At 42.7% G+C, this 25124-nt stretch overlaps 1 protein-coding gene across 2 annotated transcripts in view; it reads right to left on the reverse strand.

Moving 5' to 3' along the window:
• The window catches only part of lama4 (laminin, alpha 4), a 186382-nt gene that overhangs the window by 60117 nt on the left and 101141 nt on the right, over positions 1-25124 (reverse strand). For both annotated transcript variants that reach the window (XM_079831493.1, XM_079831492.1), the window contains exons 11-18: positions 24299-24410; positions 23347-23511; positions 23067-23260; positions 14489-14605; positions 13443-13591; positions 13163-13304; positions 12217-12310; positions 12027-12143 (exon numbers count right to left, since the gene is read on the reverse strand). In XM_079831493.1, coding sequence (XP_079687619.1) covers positions 12027-12143; positions 12217-12310; positions 13163-13304; positions 13443-13591; positions 14489-14605; positions 23067-23260; positions 23347-23511; positions 24299-24410 — 1090 coding nt within the window. The remainder of the gene's footprint in view (positions 1-12026; positions 12144-12216; positions 12311-13162; positions 13305-13442; positions 13592-14488; positions 14606-23066; positions 23261-23346; positions 23512-24298; positions 24411-25124) is intronic.

Genomic DNA, 25124 nt, shown 5'->3' on the forward strand with positions numbered 1-25124 from the left:
CCTTACGGTAGCTAACAGCTACAGGCTAAGCTAATCGAAGCAGTTGTTTACATTGAAGCCTAAATGCTAAAGCTTTAGCATTAGTTTTAGGTATCAACCGTATTAACATACGTGTAAATGCAGTGTCTGTTTGAGTCACTTTAAAGTGATTTAACCATTTAAACACCTCAACTTTATGTACACTGTTGGTCTTTCTTACTTTTCTCTTATCTTTCTAATACATTACGTTATACTCTACTTTAAGGGAAATATTGGTTCACAATTGTTAGTTACTTTACCTACATTTTACTTGAAGAGGAAAGATACTGGTTTGCAATTATTAATTGTTAAGTTCGAATTTAATGAAAGAAAAAATTCAAGATTCATTCCTCAAAGTCATGTAAAATGATTTTAAATTTATTCTAACTATTCTGGAATTTACTCATTTTCAGAATTTCTCATTGAGACCCAATTACTTTAGGTATTCGTCTGGAACTTTAGAAGTTCAAGTGAACCACTAAATTGATATCTATTACCAAAACCTTTTGGACTCACACTTATTCATTATTTTTATTGCGTTATACCCTCCTTTATCCCCTCTTCCTATTGTAGCTATTCACTTAGCCACTCTATTTTATTTACAAATTTATCTCTTTATTTAACTTCCTTTTTGTAACACACCTGAGCCTCAATAGGAGACAGTGCCAGATTCCTACGAGTTTCAAAATAAATCAGAGACAATCCTCATTGACTAAATATTTATTTTGGGTGATTAGTTGACCATCAACTATCAACTTTATACTCGTAGTCAGACAAAGGCTTCAGAGCCATTTGTGGGGCCGGATCTCCTTGCTTTCCTCCCTTCTCCTCACGTCTTCCCTGTTCTGTCCTGCTCTATTCAATTTTATTCTTCATGTTTATAGGGAACAAGCCTGGAAGAATCATTGATCATTTCTAAAAGAAAGAAAGATAATTCTTCCCAGAGAAACAAACCAGTAGGCATTTGATTGGTAATCAAACCCTCCTTTGTTCTCCATGCTTTCCCTGCATTTGTAAACGCAATTTAAAATTTTGACATATCTAAGTTCATTTAACAGAGACAAGTGTTGAGCCACCGTCGCCTTCAACGCATCCCTGCGTAAGCGGTCCGCCTGTAAGGTGTGTGGCGTCAATCCTGTCAGACTAAGGAAAGAGGTATCAGCATTATTATTGTATTATTTTACTCTGTAACATAAACAATAATATTGTTTCTGTTTTGAAAAAAGATTTTCATTGATAGGAAGTAGTTATAGAAAAAAAAGAACTTTTTCTCCCAGTGAAAGTTATTTTTGTTTCTTTCAATTGAAATAGGTTTTTAACCTTTTCTCTCTTCCTCCCTTACTAAGCTGAGTGACATAGTCCTCGCATCACGATTTGGAAACAGCTTTTCATTGATAGAATTTTCTTTTTAGAAAAAAAGGAAATTCTCCAAGTGAAAAGAAAATTGTTTCAATCTATTGAGATTTGTTTTAACCCTTTTCTCTCTCTTTCCCTTACCTAGTTGAGTGACAAAGCCTTCACATCACTAGCCTACCTGTCTACACTGAGACCAACACTTAGTCGTCACAACACGCCACTATTGGTGTACAATCACTGAAACGACACTTAGCTGTCCCACCACACATAGGCTTATACCCCACACAGATCTGTGTCAGTCTCTTCTCCCAGCGTACCAACATGTCGCAGACGACAAACCCCACTGCCCAAGGGGAAGATGTGGACGCCTGTCTCAGAGGCATTACAGACTGCCTCATACCAAAGACAATTGAACTGTTATTATTTTTAATAATAATCATGATTCTGAGAAGGTTCCTGACACATGATTCAAGCCAGAACAACAACCACATGGAACTAGCCAAGATCACCTGTTCCCTAAGCAACGCCTTCACAGCCCAGCTGAAACTAAGCGACAAGCACATCATCCACCTTCAAGAGGAGCTGACACGTGCCCAAAACCGCATAGACAAGCTGGAAGTGAAAGTCCAGGACGACTTCAAGCGTCAGACCACAGAGTTCCTGAGAGAGCTGATGCACACTCAACGCTGCACAGACCAGCTCAAGGCTAAAGCTCAAGACAAACTCAAAGTGCCTGACGAAGTGGAGCAAGAAACAAAGAAACCAGTTGACAAGCTCCAAGAAGCCCTTGCAGTCGCTGAACGCGACAAACAAGAGTCAAAGACTGCACATAAACACCTGTTAAACCAACTCCAGTCTGCTGAACATCAGCTAGAGAAAGCCAACGCTGATATTAAAGACCAGAACTCTAAAATCAATGCTCTGGAAGACCACCTTGAAAGGTACAGCACTGAGATGGACCATCTGATCCGACAGCGAGACGACGCCAACGACGAGCTCTACGCGGTCAGATATGAACTCAATCATGCTGTCAAACAGAGACCAGAGCCAAGAAGGGATAGAACTCCCTCAGCATCACTACTGCTGAGTAGAACACAGTCTTCCTTCCAAGAACTGCCATACAACGGAAGAAGTGAATGGCCGCAACCCAAAGCGTCACCGGCCTTCACCACAGAACTTGTCCCGGCCAACAAAAGAGAGCTCATCCAAGCAGACTCCGAACCTGCACAAAAGATGACCTTTGAAAACCTCGACAAGCTCGCTAAGAACATCACCCAGTTCAACCCAAACTCCACGGAGGGCCGCGACATCCAGGCCTACCTCCAAGATATTGACTTCTACCTAGAGGCAAGACCTCAGGTGACCGACCGACACAGGTTATACCTCCTCAGAGCCACATCCAGTCCCGAGGTACGAAGATTTCTAGATCGGCAACCTGTTCACGTAAAGTACAACTACCAGCTACTACGTGAGATGCTGACCCAAGAATTTACAGGCCCTGAGTCTGAACACGGACTGTTAATCGCCTGGGAAACCAAACAAGGTCGACAAGAGACTCCCCAAGCCTACTACAGCCGTTTCCGACAAGCCTACTTTGGTGCATATAACGAACCTGAACTTGAAGAGGATTTGAACTTCAAAACCATCTTCCTGAGAAACTTGCACCCTGGAGTGAGTCGTCATCTAGGCATCATGGCCTGCCCAGACACGATGACAATCCAACAGCTGCGTGACCTGACACACAAGGCCTACATCAAACAAAAGATGGCCTCAAAGAAAGGTTTGAAAACATCCACAGTGTCAAACTCCGTCAGCCAAGACCCAAGCCTTGCACTGGACGACACCCAGTGGCATGACTACACCACAGTCCATCTTAAAGAGTACAGAGAACGTGACTCCCATGACAGCTACCACACCAACCGCTGGGAAAAGCCATGGGACCAGCCTCGCTTCTCAAGAAACCCTAAAGATGCCAAAGACCATCGCCATCCCACACATTCCAGAGCATCTAACGTGGGTAAGCGACGACAAAACCCACCTCGGCACCACTCAGTCGAGCACAGCACTGAGTACGCCGAAGAACAAGACTCTCATGCCAATGCCAGATCCAAACAACCAGACGGCCGTGGGCACAAGCAAAGCAGCGACTCACAAGAAGTCATGCAGCTATTGAGAGAATCCCTCAAATGCCATGAAGAGGACAGGAAATGGGATGAGTCCGATTCTGATTGACACGCCTTCCAGGAAAGGGGGGACCAAAAACAGACTAGAACAGATCTGACCATACACCCACTAACGTTACATACACTACATAACTTACATACTCGCTAACATACAGAAGTTAACCACATCTGCCAGGGAAAACATTCAGCAAACATGTTCTTCCCACAGGTAGAAACTAGCTTCAGAAACTAGCTTAGCATGGACCCGGCTACACTCATCATAGGAAACATTGCACAATCTACCCAACAAGTAGAACACCTCTCATTAAGTTAGGGTACACGACACCTTAGCTGCACGAGTAGTTGTAGGCAAGACCTAGAGACACTCAACTGTTTTGTTTTGTTTCACCTCTTCCTTCCCTCTCCTTCTTCTTTTATTGGGTAAAATGCCTGTCTACCCCATAAGGGTCAAGGTCACGATATAGGGATTGATGCACCACGCCTAATATCGGCAGGCCACCTTTGAACCAATGTGAGCTAGAGAGCTCCATGATTAAGAGGTCACCTCATTTGTACCACAAATGATGTCACCACGTCATGAAGAAAGGTACAACGGTCTCAACCTAGTACGATTTAGAAGTGAAGGAAACAAACAAAACGAAAGTTAAACACAGAACTTGGTCAAAGAGTCACCGGACCGAACCAAATTAGAACAACACCAAAGTTAAACTACATTACGTCGACACGATAAACCGAGGAACGTTAAAACGTAAACTTCAAATTAACCTTAAGTTTAAAGTTTAAAACTGTTAGTACTCGAATAATCTAAGGCCCTGCACCAGTACAGTGGCCAATCATGGAGGTGTTGTCTTGTTGTTTGTTGTGTATTGTGTCTGCTTCTTCTCCTTGTGCTTCTACAGCGTTCGCCGATGTCTTCATCCCAACACATCGCCTAACGAAGGGGGGAATGTAGCAATTATGGACGCAGACATATAGATGAGTTAATCTTCCAATGATTCGATCAAATTAACATCCTTTTCAACAAAGCACAATTCAGCTCCAGGAATTCATCATCATCACGAGGGAGATGGGGGCTTGATTCTGCCCCGGAGCTACTAGTTCTGACTTCCTATGGACTCGCCACCAAACTCAGTTAAAAGAGGACAAAAGGCTCGTGGTTGTCACAAGACAAAGAAACAACCAGACCTCTGTCTTTGCATGACCAGCAAATGAACTCCACGTGACAGCTAAAACTCAGTGTAAGCTCACAGAAACTGTTAGCTTATGGAGTACATCAAATAACTGATTATTGGACTTTCATTCAAATAGCCTTCGACATAACTTGTTAGTGTGTTTACAACTGATACACATGACTATCATGCATGTATATTACTCACAATTCATGCAATTATGTAACTATTGAATGAGTGGATGAAAAAGCATCGTGTTTGGTACCGGTGCGTTCGTATGGGTATAATCCAACAGATGAGCTGAATGAAATCTTTATAGAATTGATCATGTCCTTATAGTAAGAAATTAGGTCTAAATTTACTCTCTACTTAAGAGCAGGAAACTAAATTCTAGAGATAACCTAATTTTGTGGGAGGGGTGGAGACACAGTCACCCCTGAAGCCTAATTGGCCAGAACCCATCCAGGGGATGGGCAAATGTTTGAGTTTAGTCTCAGAACACGAACGAAAAGTTCAGTTCTGTTCTCAAGTTCAGTTCTCAGTTCTGTTCACAGTTCTGTTCTCTACAGTTCTGTACAGTTCAGACCAGAAGCAGTGCAGAGTTCAGCTCAAGTTCGGTTCCAGTTCGGTTCGAGCTGGTTCGCGGCCTGTTCGCAGTTCAGAGATGAGCTCAGTCCTAGCAGTATGACCAGAGAGAGTTCGGAACGGAGTTCCCAGGAGACGATCTGACGATCGTGACAGACCAACATCAGAGAAAATGGGTTAACAACGATTTCATTCAGGCCATCTGCTTTTCTCTCACTTTCCTTTCTTTTACTTAAAGTTTATTTTATTTCCGCTAAGTCTCGGGTCTGTTAAAGTTTCGCCGTAAAAGTCTCTCAACAACGAGTTTCTAACAGCGCGCTCCAACTTCAAACAACGCCCACAAGACTTCCATCCAGCCGCCAACACCCCACGCGATTGGCCTCCCCAGACGTCGACCAGACCTTCAGCGAATCAAAGATCCGGGAAAATCCCTGTACAGCCAGGAGAAGGGAATCCCCCTTTGTCATACGACACGCGAAACCCAAACGCAAGTAACGCCTTTTTGATTCCAAGCTGAACTGGTGCATTAGATCAAATGTAATAACCCTGCCTAAGAAACGATAGGAGGTTAAATTACTGATCAATGGTTTCTTCAGGTCATGTTTCATAAATGCATAGATTGCTTAGGATTTCATAATTTCTCTCTCTTAGAACTTATTCTTTCCTCACCTTCTTCCTTTCTGCAACGTGTGAATGTGCGAGTGTGTGTGTTTATGTTAGATATTAGTTTGATGTGTTAGATTAATCAATAAAGTTCCGTTTGTATTCAAAGATAACTGTTCTTGTGTTATGTGCTTATCAATTTAATGTCTTGAACTGCCGATCTAAGTTACCTGGCTGTTAAATAGTGTTTCACTATTGTTCGGATATTAATATCCGCTGCAGAGTTGATATTTACGGCCCGTTCAAATGAACGCTAGAAGAGTCATTTGCTCGGCTGTAAAATAGACTCTCAAAATTCCCTATGAATTCATTAAATTCATTCATTTGAGCTAAATATACATGTTTCCCTTTAACAGAGCCCCCTTTAAGTCCTTACATATCGGCGGACGAATAAGTTAAGGTGTAAACATTAATTCTGAATTATTTATACTACATAGTGTCATTCGAGTCTTTCATTTTAATTCAGTTCCCCGTTGAGTTATTATTTTATCTGACTCATAGTCGCTACACCTCAATGCCCGAATGGGGCAGAGGAGGTGAAGTCTGCTCACTTCCGCCGTCACGTGAGGTGAAGGATGGAAGGCCTGAAGAACCACTGACCGTGCCACGTTAGATGGCACCTTGGGCATATAGCCCGGGCTGGGATGCAAGATGGGATGGGACTCCGGGCTCGGAATTTTGGCCCGAACCCAGAGTATTCCCCAAAATGCAAAGAACAGACGGGTGAGCCCTACTGACCGATAGATGGGGCGGCGCAATTAAAAAGAAACCTAGCCTTCACCAGGAGCAGTTTCTGGCGTCAGGTGAGTGGGTCCTATCAGCTGACGGCACGGTGAAGGATAAGTGAAACACCCGGCCAGGAAACTCTCGCCGACATCTGATGGGAGATCAAGACTCGCTGAATCAGATGGGTAAGCTTCGCTGGCAGACGGGTGGAAGGTAAAGCATGGATGTTCGTCCAGGAGAGCTCTTGCAGCATCCGAGATCAAGACTCATGGTATCGGGTAAGCCTTGCTGGATGGAGAAAAGCGAAGAGATAGGCATAGAGCTGGAGAGCTCTGCGGTGTCCGAAAAGAGATCAAGACGGTATCGCGGTATCGGACGAGTAAGCCTCGCTGGATGGAAAAAGAAAAAGATTGATAGCGACCTGGAGGGCCCTCGCGGCATCCGAAGGGAGACCAATCCTCAAGGCATCGAAAAGGGAAGCCTCGCTGGTCAGGGAAAGAAAAGGATGGATGCTGGCCTATAGGGCTTTCGCGGCATCCGACGGGAGCTCAAACGCAAAGCGTCGGATGAGTAAGCCTCGCCAGACGGAAAAGAGGAAAAGATAGCCACTGTCCGGGAGAGCTCTTGCAGCATCCGACAGGAGATTAAGACTCGCAGCTTTGGATGGGTAAGCCTCTCTAGACGGAGAAGGAGAAAAGATAGGATAGTGTTTTTTTGGGGCGGTCTTGCTTCACTTGATTAAGTATGATATGGTTTTGCCATCGAGTACTGATAGGTCTGAGATAGCGGGGTGGATGTTAGGGTCGAATTTGGAAGTGATCGCAATTTCTGAGCATCCTAAGAAACCGAAAAAGCTAAAATAAGCGGTGTTGAGGGCTGGTAACCTATACGAAGGGTATGGATTAGGGATGTGACGGTGAGGAAATTTTCCCACCGGTTAATTGATGTGTGACAACACCGGTAATACCGGTATCACCGGCGGAGGCTTTTAAATCACTAATTCTTTCTAACCGAAAGTAACATGCACACGACCGCTCTGAACTGAAAACGCGCCAGTGCGCACACACCGTGAATGACAGCTCGTCTGTAAATGCGCCATGGGTGCTTCTCAATCAGTTCCCTAGTTCAGTAGTCAGGGCACTGATCAAGCATTGATCAGTCTATGATTGAGATGCACGCCATGAATGAATAACAGTTCGTCCGTAAAGCCTCGTTTATACTCGACGCGCCCGCACGAGCGCGAGGGTGCGCGCGGCAAAAAGAAATGCGCGCAGTCAGCGTAGCGGAGGCTCGCACTGCGGAGCCAGGCGAAAGTAAACAATGCGCTCTCTGTGTGGCCGTGCACATTTAACTTTCGGTTTTGAATTAGCGCCAATTCGGCTGCGGGTTGCTTGAATTATGGGTTCATTAGTCAATTATTTTTAATGAAAAACACAACAACAAAACAAATGACAAACTCCCTTAAATAGGCGCTTTTACGTTTCGCTTTGAAACCAAATCTTCCGCGATCATCTCAGTCAGCTCCTCACTCTTAAATCTGATGAATGACTCCTGCCGCTGCCGAGACTCACGGTCGGATCCTGCTTTATTAAGCAGATACGTTCAGTTTTTATTTGTATTGTCTGTTCTCTAACTGAACTAAATTATTTTATTACTATAAAAAAATCAAAAAGACGGTGGGCGGTGCCACGGTGGGCAAGTGATGTAACCGGTGTACCGGCAACACCGACTATCGTAGCAAGCCTAGTATGGATACATTTTGTGAGGACATTTAGTATTGTGATCGCTGAACCCTTGATCAGGAGGGAGGTTCGTGAATTTTCTGGGAAGGGAGCCCCATACAACAATCGCGGAAAAATTTGATGCCGCTCAGGTAGCATTTGATGGACCCAACTTGGAGGCCCTTAACGGTATTAAGGTAGTAAACGAGTTGATTGAAAGGAGAGAAAATTCGAGGGTATGCATGTTATAAGAGAAGTGGAATGCTTTAAACATCTCCAAGCGGTCACGTAGGATTGGAAGTTTCTGGGAGGGAACATCACTGCGGCAGTGGAGAAAAGGTTAGCCAGAGACACTGACCTCCAGCAGTATCAAAGGGAACAGCACTCCTGTGCCAGTGGAGAAAATTATCAAGAGAAATAAAGCCCCTGCGGGAGCGGAAGGAAAAGCACTGCTGCGGCAGTGGAGAAATTAGCCAGAGAAACTGAGCTCCTGCGGGAGCAGAGGGAAAAGCACTGCTGTGGCAGTAGAGAAATTAGTCAGAGAACCTGAGCTCCTGCGGGAGCAGAGGGAAAAGCACTGCTGTGGCAGTGGAGAAATTAACCAGAGAACCTGAGCTCCAGCGGGAGCAGAGGGAACAGCACTGCTGTGGCAGTGGAGAAAATTAGCAAGAGATACTCAGCTCCCGCGGGAGCAGAGGGAACAGCACTGCTGTGGCAGTGGAGAAAATTTATTCAGAGAAACTGAGCTCCTGCGGGAGCAGAGGGAACAGCACTGCTGCAGCAGTGGAGAAAATTTATTCAGAGAAACTGAGCTCCTGCGGGAGCAGAGGGAGAAGCACTGCTGTCGCAGTGGAGAAATTAGCCAGAGAAACTCAGCTCCTGTGGGAGCAGAGGGAACAGCACTGCTGTGGCAGTGGAGAAATTAGCCAGAGAAACTCAGCTCCTGCGGAAGCAGAAGGAACAGCACTGCTGTGGCAGTGGAGAAAATTTATTCAGAGAAACTGAGCTCCTGCGGGAACAGAGGGAACAGCACTGCTGTGGCAGTGGAGAAATTAACCAGAGAAACTGTGCTCCTGTGGGAGCAGAGGGAACAGCACTGCTTCGGCAGTGGAGAAATTAACCAGAGAAACTGAGCTCCTGCGGGAGCAGAGGGAACAGTTCTGCTCCTGCACAAGAGAAAAGGTTAGACGGACAAATGGAGAACCACATTCGTATGAGGGAAACAGCTATGACATTAAATCTAGCATATTTTGTGTATGAGCCCATACAGTAGCCTAGTGAAATGAATATCCATATTTTCATGTAATTTGACAGTTTATTTTATTAATCTAAAAACTAAAAATCTAAAAGGTGTGCATCAACCTGACACCTAGATGAACACTTTACAGTTGGTTTTATGACTGTAAGCCATTCTCTTCAAATGCTATTGAAGTTAGAAACATGTATACCAATGTTGTATGTAACTTTAGAGACAGTCCCTAAAACCGCAGATATCGAATGTCCAAAGTCAAGCCTGCTTTACTCCAGTTAATTTCACCTGTAGTAAGTCAGTCTGGCCAGTAGGAATGTACAACCTTTGGATCATGAAAGCCAAATAATTTCGCCCGCTAGGCATTTACTACGTATAGCTCTGTAAAAATTAATTTGAATGGTTTGTTGAGATTCGATTTGCACTGTGTGGTGAATTTGCAGACGGTCCCTAAAGCAGCCTAGGCGGATACTTTACCTCGCTGAATACTGCTCCTTTAAGGCGGAACGCATTCTCTCTCACTAACTTGCTGATGAGTGGGCAGTCCGTAGATGGAGCGCGAGCTGTGAACGTCGCATGCATTCTAAATTTCTGTTGCTCTTTGCCGTTTATTTTTTCTGTTCAGTAATGCAATAGTCAGAGGAGTGTTTGCGAACTGCCCCATGTGTGCATGGGATCGATGCTGATAATAAACCCCATGGAATGTCAGATACGTTAGATTGCTTACACTTGGCTACGATCATTCAGGCCAGCTATCTGGCCTCTCTGTGTGAAGCGCTACACCTGTATACAACATACAATATTAATCACAATAAAGAAAACATTGTCATTGTTCATGAATATTCGCTTGCCATAAATGTGCGCCATTCATTGATTGTGAACTGCTCTGAACTGAAGCATTGTTGTGCAAGCCCGCACAACGCTCAGAATCTGAAACGTGAAGTTCACATTTATTTAACGAAATAGCCTTTGAAGTTTGCAGTATCGTGATATGTTTTTCTATCCCCAAAATATAAGATATACGATATAGCCTACTGTAAGGTATTGATGCTACATTTAAGGAAATGGGTGCTCCAAAATACAGTTTACAGTTCGCACACGTCTATTTTTTGTCGCAAATGTGAGTATGGTCGCACTGTGTCGAGCCCTGTGTGACCGAGCTTATGTGAGCGTCCAGTTGAGAGGTATTGAATCAAAGGCAGTGATTATCAGCTGGTTCCAACAAGTGGCTGATCGTTTGGCGTAATATGCGCTTTTGTACTGTCACCATTTTAGTGATTTAGCTTTACCAGCTTTACCTTTAGCTCATTACCTGGACGCATTTCTCGCATGTGAAAATTATGTTTGTAGTACACATAGGCGGCAAGATCGCAAGAAAAGCTTGATGTGTGCCTGTAACAAATTATTTAAGATCATTTTCTATTTCTGTTGTAGTTTACCCTGTTGCAAGTCTGTGGTGTGCACTCTTTACACTGTCCAAGCACTTCCGTGGTTGACTCTGTCGTCATTTTTCTAAAACAACACGCTATTAACATGCCTTTAGAACGTGTTTGCGATTACGCAATTCTGACGCTTCTACTGCCGCCGGATCACCGTCGGCAGTCCGCAGACTCATTGCTATCTGGGGTAGGCTATACAGCGTGGGCGGGTGGGGCGAACTGCCGGAAAAGCAGTCCATGCTAAAATAAAACAGTCAACGAAAGAAGGTAAATCTGCTTTATACACCTCTTATCGTTGATTAAATCGATTAGCTTGATGTGCTCCACACGTGTTTAATTAGGTTTAATTATCTGAGGGTGCTCCACTTGTGTTTAATTAGATTTAATTATCTGAACGTGCTTCTCCCTAAATTTGTTAATAAAACATCACTTTGAGAAAAACTAATACACTTGGCTGTAACATTAAGTTGGTCCAAACTATCATTGTTTAAGTGTGGGTCAAAATTTGGCTTTTAATAAACTGTTTTTAACTCCAGGTTTGAACGTTTTATGGACGTGTCCAGGATCAAGTATACTGTAGATGACTGTAGCTCTGATAAGATTTGGCGATATCATTTTTTATTGATAACTATTAATAACTGCCACTCAGTTTGGATTTTTCCCATCTCCATTTGCTTAGCAGTTCTCTAAATGGCTGTGAGAGTTACTGTTTTACCAAGATGCCAACCTTTTGACTCTAACTTATTTATTTCTAAGAGAAGCAATATGAAGTATAAAGAATATAATAAACATAAAATTATAAATTAAAGAAATCAAAATTATACTTGGCGGAGCTCCAAACACAAAATACAGAACCAGGACAGGCAGAGATAGCAGTACAACCTTAAAAAAAAAGTAAAAGTACAATTTATTCTTGCCTTTATGAATTGCATTGATGTCACTGGTGATCTTAGCTATTTTTTTAGAGGAGCTATCCATCATCTCATTGGTCTCTTCGATGTATTTCTTATTGTCGAGGACTGTGGATTCAATGTCTGTAAAAATAAAATAACTTAGTTTTATCCACAAAATTAGGAAAAGTGTGAAAAAACACTCTCTCTGCTTTACCTGTCTGCTGAAAGAACAGGGCTGAGGCCTCTGTTAACACATTGGTACTCTGAGAGCGCATGAGATTCAGTTGAGAGTTTAATCCATCAATATCCTGTGAGAAACATCAGGGGATAAATGAAGTAACCACATTAACCTTCATACACAGAGATACAGTAGCATCCAAAGGAGTACAATCAATACAACATTTTTGTTGTTTTTGAAAGAAATTGATTCTTCTTTTCACCAAGTTGCTTCACCGTGTATTCCAGACTTTTGAATGATAGACATACATAAAACAACACTACCATGATATTTTGAATGATGCTTTGAAGTACCATGCAACTATAATCATTCAGTGTCTGTATATCCTGACGTTACCAACTTTGTGTAGTTTTTTTTTTTTTTACTACAAGAAACAGGTAAGGAGCTTTTTTCCTTTCTGCTCTCTCCTGAGGGATAGTAGTTAGCGTTTGCACATGTGCGTTCGGCTCTTGGGGAAGTTTAAAGGGATAGTTCACCCAAAAATGAAAATTTTGTCATCATTTACTCACCCTCAAGTTGTTCCAAACCTGTATGAGTTTCTTTGTTCTGCTGAACACAAAAGAAGATATTTAGAAGAATGTTTGTAACCAAGCAGAAAGAGCAACCATTGACTACCATAGTAGGGAAAAAAATACTTTGGTAGTCAATAGTTGCTCTATCTGCTTTGTTACAAACATTCTTCTAAATATATTATTTTGTGTTCAGCAGAACAAAGAAACTCCTACAGGTTTGAAACAACTTGAGGGTGAGTAAATGATGACAGAATTTTCATTTCTGGGTAAACTATCCTTTTAAGGCACTAAATTTGAACTTGAATTTAGCATCATTAATTCTATTACCTTCTTGTTCATTATTGTGAAGTTGCTTTGAAACTATTTCTATTGTATAAAGCGCTATCAAAAATAAAGGTGACTTGACTTACGCCATGAGTACTGCTGGAGATGTTAAGAGCGGTCAGGCCAGTGATGTTAGTGTCATCTATGTTTTTGACGATATTGTCATACACATTCAAGGCATTCAGGGCTTTCTGCACGCGTCCATTTGCATCGCTTCCTTTCAGATTACTAAAGGAGAGATAAGAGCAGCGATTGTCATGTGAGTGATATGCCTTTCACCATTTCGTGACAGTCATGAATGAGAATACATTTCAAATATCATACTGATAGAGAAATAACATCTGCCATTTCTGGTTTGAAACTCACTACTTAAGTTCTTCAGCATGTCTCTGCAGATCATCAGCATGTTCCTCGGCTCTCAGAACTAGTTCTCTGTCTGACTGAGTCATTTTCTCTGTCTTTCTCTCCAGTGACACACGAGCCCCATCGATTTCTGCATGCTGTTGTCTCACATTCTATACACACAGATTCAATAAAATAACAATATATATATATATATATATATATATATATATATATATATATATATATATATATATATATATATATATATATATATATATATATATATATATATATATATATATATATACTATTTCAAAATATTGACTATGATTTTATAATTATTTAAAAATGTTTTAAGAAGGATTTCTGTGTGTATATATATATATATTAGGGGTGTGTGACGAGATCTAAACAGTGACGAGATTTCTTGTCAAGGTGAAAAGCTGTCTCGTGTCATGATGGAGTGTGATTGGTGAAGTTAGGATAGAATAGGCCAACACTACACTACGTTTACATTATGCATCCACTCTAGTTTGCTTTTTATATAAATAAAAACTATTTAATTCAGGCGGATAACAGTCGCTTCAATTCCATCAGCAACACAACACGAGCTGTTTGAGTCGTGCATGCAGCACTGATCACGTAACGAGAAGACATTGAGCGTGTTATGAGTGTGCGTCAATTAACTATATATGTTCTTATGTTCATTTCTTTGGTTTGCGTTGAGCTTTTAACCTTGTGCATAGATCTTAAAACACAGAAATCCTTCTTAAAACATTTGTAAATAATTATAAAAACATAGTCAATGTTTTGAAATAGTTTATGATAATTACCAAGGAAGTAATAAAGCAGCATCAAAGATAAAAAAAATAAATAAATCAAGCTAAATATCACTAGTGAACAATATTTTTATTGCGAGTCATTTTGTCCAATTTAATGGAAAATGGTCAATAGACTTTATAAGTATAAAATATAAGTGTAAAGTTGAAAATGATATGGCCTCTTGAATAATATCTCTGTTGCAAGACTAGAATACGCTAAAATGAAGTTGATAAAAAAAGATTTACCGTGATCATATCTTCCACCTCAAGGACAGTCAGGTTTGCCTCAGAGATGATTACATCAGCAGTAACACTAGTTTGATTAACAATGTCATAGATGTCTTTTAGACGCTGCTGCTGTGCCTGGGTTAAAGAAAATGAAAAATTTCTGACATCACAACATAAACATTACATGACAAAACAATTTTACAATTTAAGACATTTCCCTTAAGTTAGACTTATTTGTTATGAAATGTGCTTTTACTGTACATTAGTTTAGCAATGTTCAGAAATCAAGGACATTATACTGTCAGGGTTCTGTCACTTCTGTCTAGTTTATTCATGGTTTTATGACAGAGCCCTGACACTCCTGTATTGTTTGTCTTGTCTTGTGTGAGCGCGCAGCTTTGAGCATGCTCGAGCTGCGTGCTCTTCTGTCCTTGTGTTTTGTGTGCGGGCGTGGTGTTCGGATCCCAGCACTTCTGTCTAGTTTGGGTTTCAGTTTTGTGTTGGGATTCGGACATTCATGCTCCGCGTGTTTGTTTTGTTACTCTGTCTTGTGTTGTCATGTTCCTGTCTTGTTTTTGGTGTCCCTCGTTAGGGACGCCAGGTGGCGTCCCTTTTGATGGGGGGTAGTGTCAGGGTTCTGTCACTTCTGTCTAGTTTATTCATGGTTTTGTGACAGAGCCCTGACACTCCTGTATTGTTTGTCTTGTCTTGTGTGAGCGCGCAGCTTTGAGCATGCTCAAGCTGCGTGCTCTTCTGTCCTTGTGTTTTGTGTGCGGGCATGGTGTTCGGATCCCAGCACTTCTGTCTAGTTTGGGTTTCAGTTTTGTGTTGGGATTCGGACATTCATGCTCCGCGTGTTTGTTTTGTCACTCTGTCTTGTCACGTGAGCGTGTGCTCTTCTGTCTGTGTAGCACACGGTTCATGTTTACATCGGCCGTGTGCTTTCATGTTATGTTTTGTCTTATGTTGTGTAGCACGTGGTTGGTGTTTTTCACTGGCTACGTGCTACGTCATGTTGTCATGTTTTGTGTGAACATGCAGCTGATGAGTTCTCATTAGCTGCATGTTCATGTCATGTTTGGTGTGAGCACATGTCTTGTCAAGTGTTTCTTTGTGCCATGTGCTCGTGTCTATTGTCTAACCCCGCCCACCTTCCTAATTATTGGTTAATTTGCCCCACCTGTCTTCCTTCATTACCCTCTTTGGTTTGTTCCCTATTTAATCTCCTTGTGTTTGCAGTCCAGTGCGGAATCGTCGTCGTCTTTACCTCATGTTTCCCTGCTCCAGTCAAGTCAAGTCAAGTCAAGTCAAGTCAAGTCAAGTCAAGTCAAGTCAAGTCAAGTCAAGTCAAGTCAGTTTTTCCCCTTCGGGGTAGTTTGTTTTGTCTTGTTTTATTTTATTATTATCATTAAAAAGCCCTTTCATCTGCATCTCTGAGTCCTCGCTCCTTTCCCTTCACAAACCCTGACATATACACACTGGACAGCATGTTTGGCAATGCTTACGGCAAAAGCATTTTTTTCCTTTCAAGAAAGTCAGTTCACTCTGCGGTTGTGTTTGCAAAGCCTCTCAGCAGCTATTTAAGCACTAAAGACTTAAGAAGACTCATGCTTTAGACTAATCCTGCCGACAGCAACGGCACAATCAATGACTGATGGCAAATTGTCACATTCGGGGATGGGTGAAAGGAGCGAGGACTTAAGTGCAGGAGAATATGGGCTTTATTAAAAATAAAATATAAACTATTCCCTACGTTAGTCCACTAATATAGTTCACTTGAAGGAGTGAATGAAAACGAGTGCGTGTACATCAGCTTTACACTCGTTATTGCGATGCAATGTGGGATTGAATGAGTGCACTCAATAACGTCCACTATGGTTTCGGACACCACTACAAACGGCTGTATAGGGGGCAATTCCAGATTCAGCCCAGGAGAATAAATAGGGAGCAAACAAGGCAGGTAACAAGGGAAAACAGGAGGGGAAAATGAATCAATAATCGGGTAACAAGAGGGGCGGGGTCAAGACAATAGATAGGAGAGCACATGGCACAAGGAACATGTGACAAGCCATGTGCTCACACCAAACATGACAAACACAAGAGGTGTGTTCGACATCGGCTGCGGCTGGATCATAGACTGTAAAAAAATATGGACGTAGTGTCCGTGACGTCACCCATAGGATTCTGGTGAGCCGTTCTGAAGCGCAAAGTATGGACGAGATGGCCGTTGCCATCTTGGCAGCGAGTCATCGCGTGTCACTCCCGGATAACAGAATATGGGCAAAAAGGCGGGACGTGGGCGGAGCTGAAGTGACGCGATGACTAACATACAGATAAATGGCTATCCACCTGTCACTCGAAGTGGCCACGCCCTTAATTATGCAGAACTTTAATGCTTTATATAATGTAAACGAATGAGTTATAAAAAAATTCACCCCCCTCACATGAAGGGCAAAATTAGCCGTATAGACCAAAACCACAATTTGTACCAGGCTGTAAACATGTTTTAATCTGCTGTAAAGTTGGCCATTTTAACATGGGGCTCAATGAGATTCTGCTCCCTTCTGGAGCCTGTCCCTAGCGGCCAGTCGATGAATTTCAGTATATGGCACTTCCGTATTGGCTTCAAGAGAAACTGTGGGAGGTTGCCACTTGGGCTGGATGCAACCGATCAGCGAGAGTAGCCGCGTGCAGGTGAGGAGGAGCTGCAAACGGAGACGTGAAGTTGGACACTTTCTGCTTCCCACAGTGACGCTCGCGCTATGTTTGCATACTTTATCACAGCTGAAGTGAAATGAATGCAATATGTCAATACACAGATGTTTCAGAGACATTATTGTCATGTAATACTTTATGTACGGCTTAATACAGCGTGTGTTTGTACAAGAATAAAATGCAACATATAAGCCTACACTATCATGAAGTGGGGTCTACATTTTTTATCAGTTTTATTTTGATAAACATGATAATATAAAATCGCGACTACATGAAAGGAGGTTTTACCATTATAAAAAAACAGATTTATGAGCATTAGTGGAACTGAAGGTTTTAGAATAAACACGAAACACACGTGATCGCTGTCATGCGGTGAATCTGGCCAATCTTGGAACAGCTGTGTCGTCATCAGAGTCCGTGCAGTCTGGTGCAGCCGCTCTAGAGAAACTGCATGGCTGTATTAGCCAACTGTCACGTGGCATCTGCGCTGCCTCAAGTCAGACAAAATTTCGAACTGGCATGCACTGCTTCAAGTCAACCGCCGATCGGTCTGCGCATCGCTGTATGAAGTAGAACAAGCCTAAAGCCCGGGGTATACTTCCCTTTCCGCACCCGGACGCGTCACGCACGCAGCCCTGTCCGCGCGTCTTTCAAAGTTTACTACACCATGGATGTGCGCGGATGATCGCATTCGACACATGCGCAGTAAAAAAAAATTCTATGCCCTACCAGACATCAGAGGGCAGCACTGAGTCCTGTCATCAATGGGACATTCGCTGGGCATGATCGGAGAAGAGAAGAACTGTAGTGCATCCACCATTGCAACACTGTTTGGAAGAAACACTTTTTCCAAGCGTGTTGTTTTTAAACCGGTCTTTGCACACTCTTCTTCGACGGCTGAACACTGTGCTCAATACTGTGCGTATTGCCACCTAGTGGACTCTTCTGTACTGCTGGCGCATGCGCTGTTGCACGCGGACTGTCAGTGCGGTCTCGAAATTTGGGCTGCGCGCGTACGGGGTGTGCGGCCGGCCGCGAGCCCTCCGCATGACGAAAATGATGTCATGCGGATGGTGCACGAACGCGGATGGCCGAAGTATACCCGGGCCTTAAGCACATGGCCAGCAAAGACAAATACAAGCCATGTGCTCACACAAAGACAAGACCAAACAGGAGTGTTAGGGCTCTGTCACAAAACCAAGAATAAGCTAGACTGAAGTGACAGAACCCTGACACAAATAGCCAATCAAATCCCTGCGATGATAAGGCTTCTCAACATCATGGCAAAAGGGTGTTGTTATAGTACGTGTAATTCCAATATTAGATATTCAGACAGGCTAGAGAATGGAATTTTGTTTGTTTGTTCCACCAATATTCTCAAAAACTGAAAGCATTGGATCAGACTCTGAAGTAGACTGCCAAAAATTCTCTTTCAGGTGTATCTTGCTAGTCCTATATTACCCCTGTGTATATAAGCCGTAGTGTTTCCTGTGTTCATTGTCAGGCATTGTCTTCACATGGCTGGATGTTCTGTTGCCAATGCTTGTTACGTGTGAGCAGGTTAGCGACGTGATCTGAGTCAGTCACAGATGCTGCAATATTTTCAAACCTGTTTGATATTGTCGCCACGTGATCTTGTATTGTGTGCAATGCAACGACAAGGTGGAACTAATCCAGCCAATCACAGTGCAGATGGTATAAACAAAACAATCTTGTAATCACTTGTGTGAATCTCTCGCGTGAATTCATGTGAGAAAGCGTTTTTCTATATTCCCTTTATGTCATCTTATAGAAACCTAGGTCGATTTCCCCTAGTAATTTTATTCATACTGTTTTATATTCAGTGTTTCAACATGATTACAAGTTGGCGCCGCGGATGGCAGCCTCGGTATGGAGCTCTTCAGCTATTGTGATGTTTTTGTTAGTTTGTTCTGCGTTTAGTCATTCTTTTCCGATCAGTTTCACCAAAGACAAATTACTGGACATTAGGAAACACACACCAGACAACATTTCTGCAGTTTTTGATTATTCGGACGTTTTGTTTGATATCCTCGTCGGAGCCACAGCTGTGTCTTTAAAACGCGTGGCCAGACGCAGACGTGGGAAGCGAGCCGGTGCGCTGGATAAACTCTGCGCGCGCGGCTTCCGCGCTGCATTCCCTGGTATTCTTCTTGCGAAACTCCGATCCCTTCCTAACAAAACGGACGAACTTCTTCTCCTCACCCGCATTAACAAGGATTTTTCAAACTCTTCTGCACTGTGCTTCACTGAAACCTGGCTGAGTGAAGCCATACCGGACAACGCACTATATCTACCGGGCTTCCAGCTGTTCAGAGCGGATCGCATCGCAGAGCTAACAGGGAAAAAGAGAGGTGGTGGATTGTGTTTCTACATTAACGAAAGTTGGTGTTCAGATGTAACAACGCTGAAGAAGATGTGCTCTCCTAATCTTGAGGCGCACTTCATAAACTGTAAACCTTTCTACTCGCCGCGGGAGTTTTCCTCGTTCATTCTCATGAATCTGTACATTCCTCCAGACGCGTGTGTGAGCGCAGCGCTACAAAAGCTGGCTGAACAAATACTGTAGCTGAAACTGAACAAAGGTGCCCAGACTCTCTTTTAATCACACTTGGGGATTTTAATAAAGCAAATCTCTCCCGTGAACTGCCAAAATACAGACAGCACATTACATGTCCCACCAGAGACAGTAATATACTGGACTACTGTTACACCACAATAAAGAATGCATATCACTCCGTCCCATGGGCAGCTTTGGGGCTCTCTGATCACTGTGTGGTTCATCTTATACCAACCTACAGGCAGAAACTGAAATCAGCTAAACCTGTAATAAAGACTATAAAAAGATGGACTAATGAAGCAGAGCTGGACTTACAAGCCTGCTTCGATTGCACTGATTGGACTGTTTTTGAAGCTGCTACCACTGATCTGGACGAGCTCACAGAGACTGTAACATCATACATCAGTTTCTGTGAGGATACATGCATTGCTACCAGGACATTCTTATCATTCACTAATGATAAACCATGGTTTACTGGGAAACTCAAACAGCTCCGTCATGCCAAAGAGGATGCTTACAGAAGTGGGGATAAAGTCTTGTATAATCAGGCCAGAAATAGACTGACAAAGGAGATCAGAGTTGCTAAAAGAAGCTACTCTGAAAAGCTGAGAAACCAGTTTTCTTCCAACGACACAGCTTCAGTTTGGACAGGCTTGAAGAATATCACCAATTACAAGTCACCATCCCCCCGATCTGCTGAGAATCAACAACTGGCTGATGAGCTGAATGCTTTTTACTGCAGGTTTGAAAAGTCCAGTCTCACACACCCGCTCTGATCTGCAATTCACATGTCCCCCATCACCTCCTGCACCCCCTCTCCTCCCCCTCCTGTCATCCAACCCGAGCTTAAGGTCTGTGTGGAGGATGTGAGCCTGAGTCTTCAAAAAACAGAAGACTAGGAAAGCTTCAGGCCCAGACGGCATCTCATCTGCCTGTTTGAAAGCCTGCGCTGACCAACTGGCCCCAGTCTTCACGCAGATCTTCAACAGATCATTGGAGCAGTGTGAAGTTCCCTGCTGCTTCAAAAGGTCCACTATCATTCCCGTCCCCAAAAAAACCCAAAATCACTGGACTTAATGACTACAGACCTGTCTCTCTCACGTCTGTGGTCATGAAGTCGTTTGAAAGACTGGTTCTGGCCCACCTGAAGGACATCACTGGACCCTTGCTGGATCCTCTTCAATTTGCCTACAGAGCAAACAGGTCTGTGGATGCTTCAGGCAACATGGGACTGCATTATATCCTGCAACATCTCGACAGACCTGGGACTTATGCAAGGATCTTATTTGTGGACTTCAGTTCGGCCTTCAATACCATCATGCCTGATCTTCTCTCAGCTAAACTGACCCAGCTCTCCATGCCATCCTCAATCTGTCAGTGGATCTCCAGCTTCCTGACAGACCGACAACAGCTCGTAAGACTGGGGAAACTCACATCCAGGACTCTCACTACCAGCACTGGCGCCCCCCAGGGGTGTGTTCTCTCCCCACTGCTCTTCTCCCTGTACACCAATGACTGCACTTCTAAAGACCCCTCTGTGAAGCTCCTGAAATTTGCAGACGACACCACTGTCATCGGCCTCATCCAAAACGTTGATGAGTCTGCCTACAGACTGGAGGTTGAACAGCTGGCTGTCTGGTGCAGTTATAACAACCTTGAGCTTAACACGCTCAAAACGGTGGAGATGATAGTGGACTTCAGGAGGAACAGTCCAGCTCTCCCCCCACTCACCATCATGAACAGCACTGTGGAAGCAGTGGAGTCATTCAGGTTCCTGGGCACAACCATCTCTCAGGACCTGAAGTGGGACAATCACATTGACTCCATTGTGAAAAAGGCCCAGCAGAGACTGTACTTCCTTCATCAGCTGAGGAAGTTCAACCTCCCTCAGGAGCTGCTGATTCAGTTCTACTCGGCTGTCATAGAGTCTGTTTTATGCACTTCCATAACTGTCTGGTTTGGTTCTGCTACCAAATCTGACATCAGGAGACTACAACGCACAATCCGGAGATTCCGGACTGCGGAGAGGATTATTGGTGCACCCCTGCCAACCCTCCAGGACCTGTACACCTCCTGTTTGAACTGTTACCATCAGGATGGTGACTCCGATCACTGGCCACGAGAACATCTAGGCACAGGAACAGTTTCTTCCCACAGGCCATTTCCCTCTTGAACAGTTAAATACCCATACCCCCCCCCCTCCCTCCATTCCACATTCCACTTCGTGAAGTGGACAAAGGAAGTTTATATGAACAGACCCTTGTCCCCTTGATTTTGGCTGAGGGAGCAAGTCTACTCCGATGTAAACTTCAAGCAGCTCTTTATCCCACAATTCAACTTGATTTTGATGTCACAACAGATCACGCTTAAAGTGTATAATATATTCATTATGTTGAGATTCAATCGCATAATACTTGTAGCATAATAATATGTTCATAGTCAAAGTTTATACTATTGGTATATATACTCCGAAGCACTGACTGTATTTATACTTAAGCCCAAGTTCAAAATAACTCTAACCGCTCCATTAATGGATAGCCTACAATATTGTTAACGTAGCCTACTGAGCTGTTTGAAACGGCCCGTGGGACATCTATCTTTGCGAGGGAACGCAAATATCTTTGCGAGGGAACGCAAAGTTTTGCGTGGGAATGCAAATATCTTTGCGAGGGAACGCAAATATCTTTGCAAGGGAACGCAAAACTTTTGCGAGGGAACGCAAATATCTTTGCGTGGGAACGCAAAGTTTCTCGGGGGAACGCAAATATCTTTGCGAGGGAACGCAAAGTTTCTCGGGGGAACGCAAAAGTTTTGCGAGGGAACGCAAACGATTTGGAAAAAAAATATCCTCCCATCCTAATTTTTTTCCACCACCACGTCCCTTTAGGGGCTCTGTAGAGATCCATTCATATTTATAAGCATTATTTTTGTAATTGTAAATACAGTGTAATTTGTTTACTGCCACTTCTGATGGCGCTTCTGTCACCTCAATAGATTTTGTTGATAATAATGATTTAATTTGATTGGTAACAGCCCTATACTGTGTTGTTTTTCTTAATTAAATTTGAATGCATAAAAGGGGATGCATGCATCCAATAAGAAAAAAAATGCCCTTATATGTATAGGTAAAAATGCCCCTGGAAATCATTTTGCAAGGAGGTTTAAACACAAAGTGACGTATTATTGGTCCTAACTCCTGGAGAGAAACAGTGGTGTACTCAAGCATTCACAACAAAACTGATGCATACTTTGAGCTGAATAATTTTAATTCTCATAACAAACAGGAAATGTGTAAGAAGGTACCTCTCTCCTCTGTAGTTTGTGCTGGTTGGTCTTGTATTTTTCTAGTGTCTGCTGCAGTGTATCTTCAGCTTTGTTGAGGAGATCCTGAGCTTGAAAGAGTCTGGCAGTGAATCGACCCAGCACTTCCCGCATAGGCAACAGACGCCCCTGCGTAGTCATCAGAGTTTTCTCAAAATGGCGCACACGCCGGAGCACTACAGTCAGACATATGAAGGTAGAGGTTGAATGAGAGCACAAATGCATGCAGAATTCAGTTAGAAACTAATACAAATAATCTCACATTCGTGGGCCTCTGAGGATTCATCAGTAGCAAGCGGTTCTTTGGGTGAAAGGTCCAGATTTCTCATCCAGCCTAAGATCCGTTCGGCTTCTGCTATTTTCTGCAACTTTACCTGAGGATCTAACACCTGATGGACACTGTATAATTCCCAATCCCTAATCATATCTGAAACACATGCACATACAAATGCATTATGCTCATTGTCAATCAAGGCAAGATAAGAGAATATACTCAGAACACTTTGGAACTCAGAATAAAATACCAGATGATTTTTGATAAAAGAGCACTCAGAAATTTGTCATTATGAAGCTGTGGCATTATGATGCCACAGCTCAGCATTTTCATGGGATTGTGCTACTGTGGTGCCCATCTGTGTTGTCAAGATATCAGGCTATCAGTTTTTCAATTCGAGCCATTTTTATTTGTAAACAATTCACAGAAATGTTTACTTTTGTAAGCATTGCCCTCTTGTGCATCTTAGTGGAATCATGCAATAACAGATTATTTTCTTTCTGTTGCTTGTTATAGCTATACTTTCTTTTTTGACTGACTTGTGAAAATTGCCACTTGCGCTACTCATGTTTATTTTACTGTAAAAGTATGTTATTCAAACATTTTTACATCAGTACATGCATAAAATCATTTATTTTGTGATAATGTACTTTTGTGATTGATTGGTGTATGATATGATAGACAATAGATGCAGTGGTTGACTAGACCATTTAGCAGTATACAGATAATCAGACATATAGTGCATACGGGGTGACTTAATTTGGGTCAAATGATGTGAAGTCCTTTCTAATACAGGACAGTTGGCAACTTTCAGAGGGGAATCTGCTCCAGCCAAGCAGGAACCACTTGAGACAGCTTTCTCCAGGTGTTATAGAATTGCTTGATATTGACCAGCACAGCATAAACCAAAAAATACAGATTGCAAAAGGTCTCATGTTACCTTCTATGAGAACATTGAGTGATGAGAGGTTAGCAATAAGTGTATTTCCTAGCGTGGAGCTGTCAAGTGTCTCTTGATCCATCCGTTCTCCCAATGTCTGCACTGCTTCCTTCTGACAAAAAACAAAACAAACAAAAAACACCACCTCAGTTTCACTAGGAAGAACATGAGAAAGACCCTATTGTAAACAGTGCAGCACGAGGGAGATAGATAGATAGAATGACAAAAAGGATGTTATTTTCTCGTCAGAATTTACAAAATTAAAGAAATGTTTTTGAAATTTGTGTTGTCTTTCCTCGTGTTTTACATGGCATTGCCATAGAAACAAATAATTACTTAAACAGCTCAGCTTGTTATCTTGTAATTACAGTAATTAAAATGTAAAAATGTGGGAAAAGACAAAGATTGTGCAAGGTTGCTGAAATGCATTCCATTAAAAAACACCCAGAGAAATATTATATTCATAAGAAATTTGGTCACAAGATGACAGATTGAATATAAAGATACAGGTAAAGGGTGTCATTAAGCAACTTAACCCCACTGCTCAGTTTATTAAACATCTCAACTAGAGGCCTGTACCACAAAAATGTAGGTCTGGTTTAGGTTTTAGCCAAACTTGGATTTTTGGTACACAAACGTGGAAATTTTACAGAAGTCTATCGTCAGAGTATAACCACTGCATGGCTTACCTGTATTCTAGATTTGTAGATCATAAACAGATTTGGGACCAATCAGTAATGTAGTGCCTGTCCTTGTGCCTTTGTCTTGTATGTGGACTTTTAGGGCCGGATGTACTAAATTTGGTTTGAAACTTGCTTTGCGACCG

This window comes from Gobio gobio (assembly GCF_949357685.1).
Source record: "Gobio gobio genome assembly, chromosome: 12".
NCBI classification, from domain to species: Eukaryota; Metazoa; Chordata; class Actinopteri; order Cypriniformes; family Gobionidae; genus Gobio; species Gobio gobio.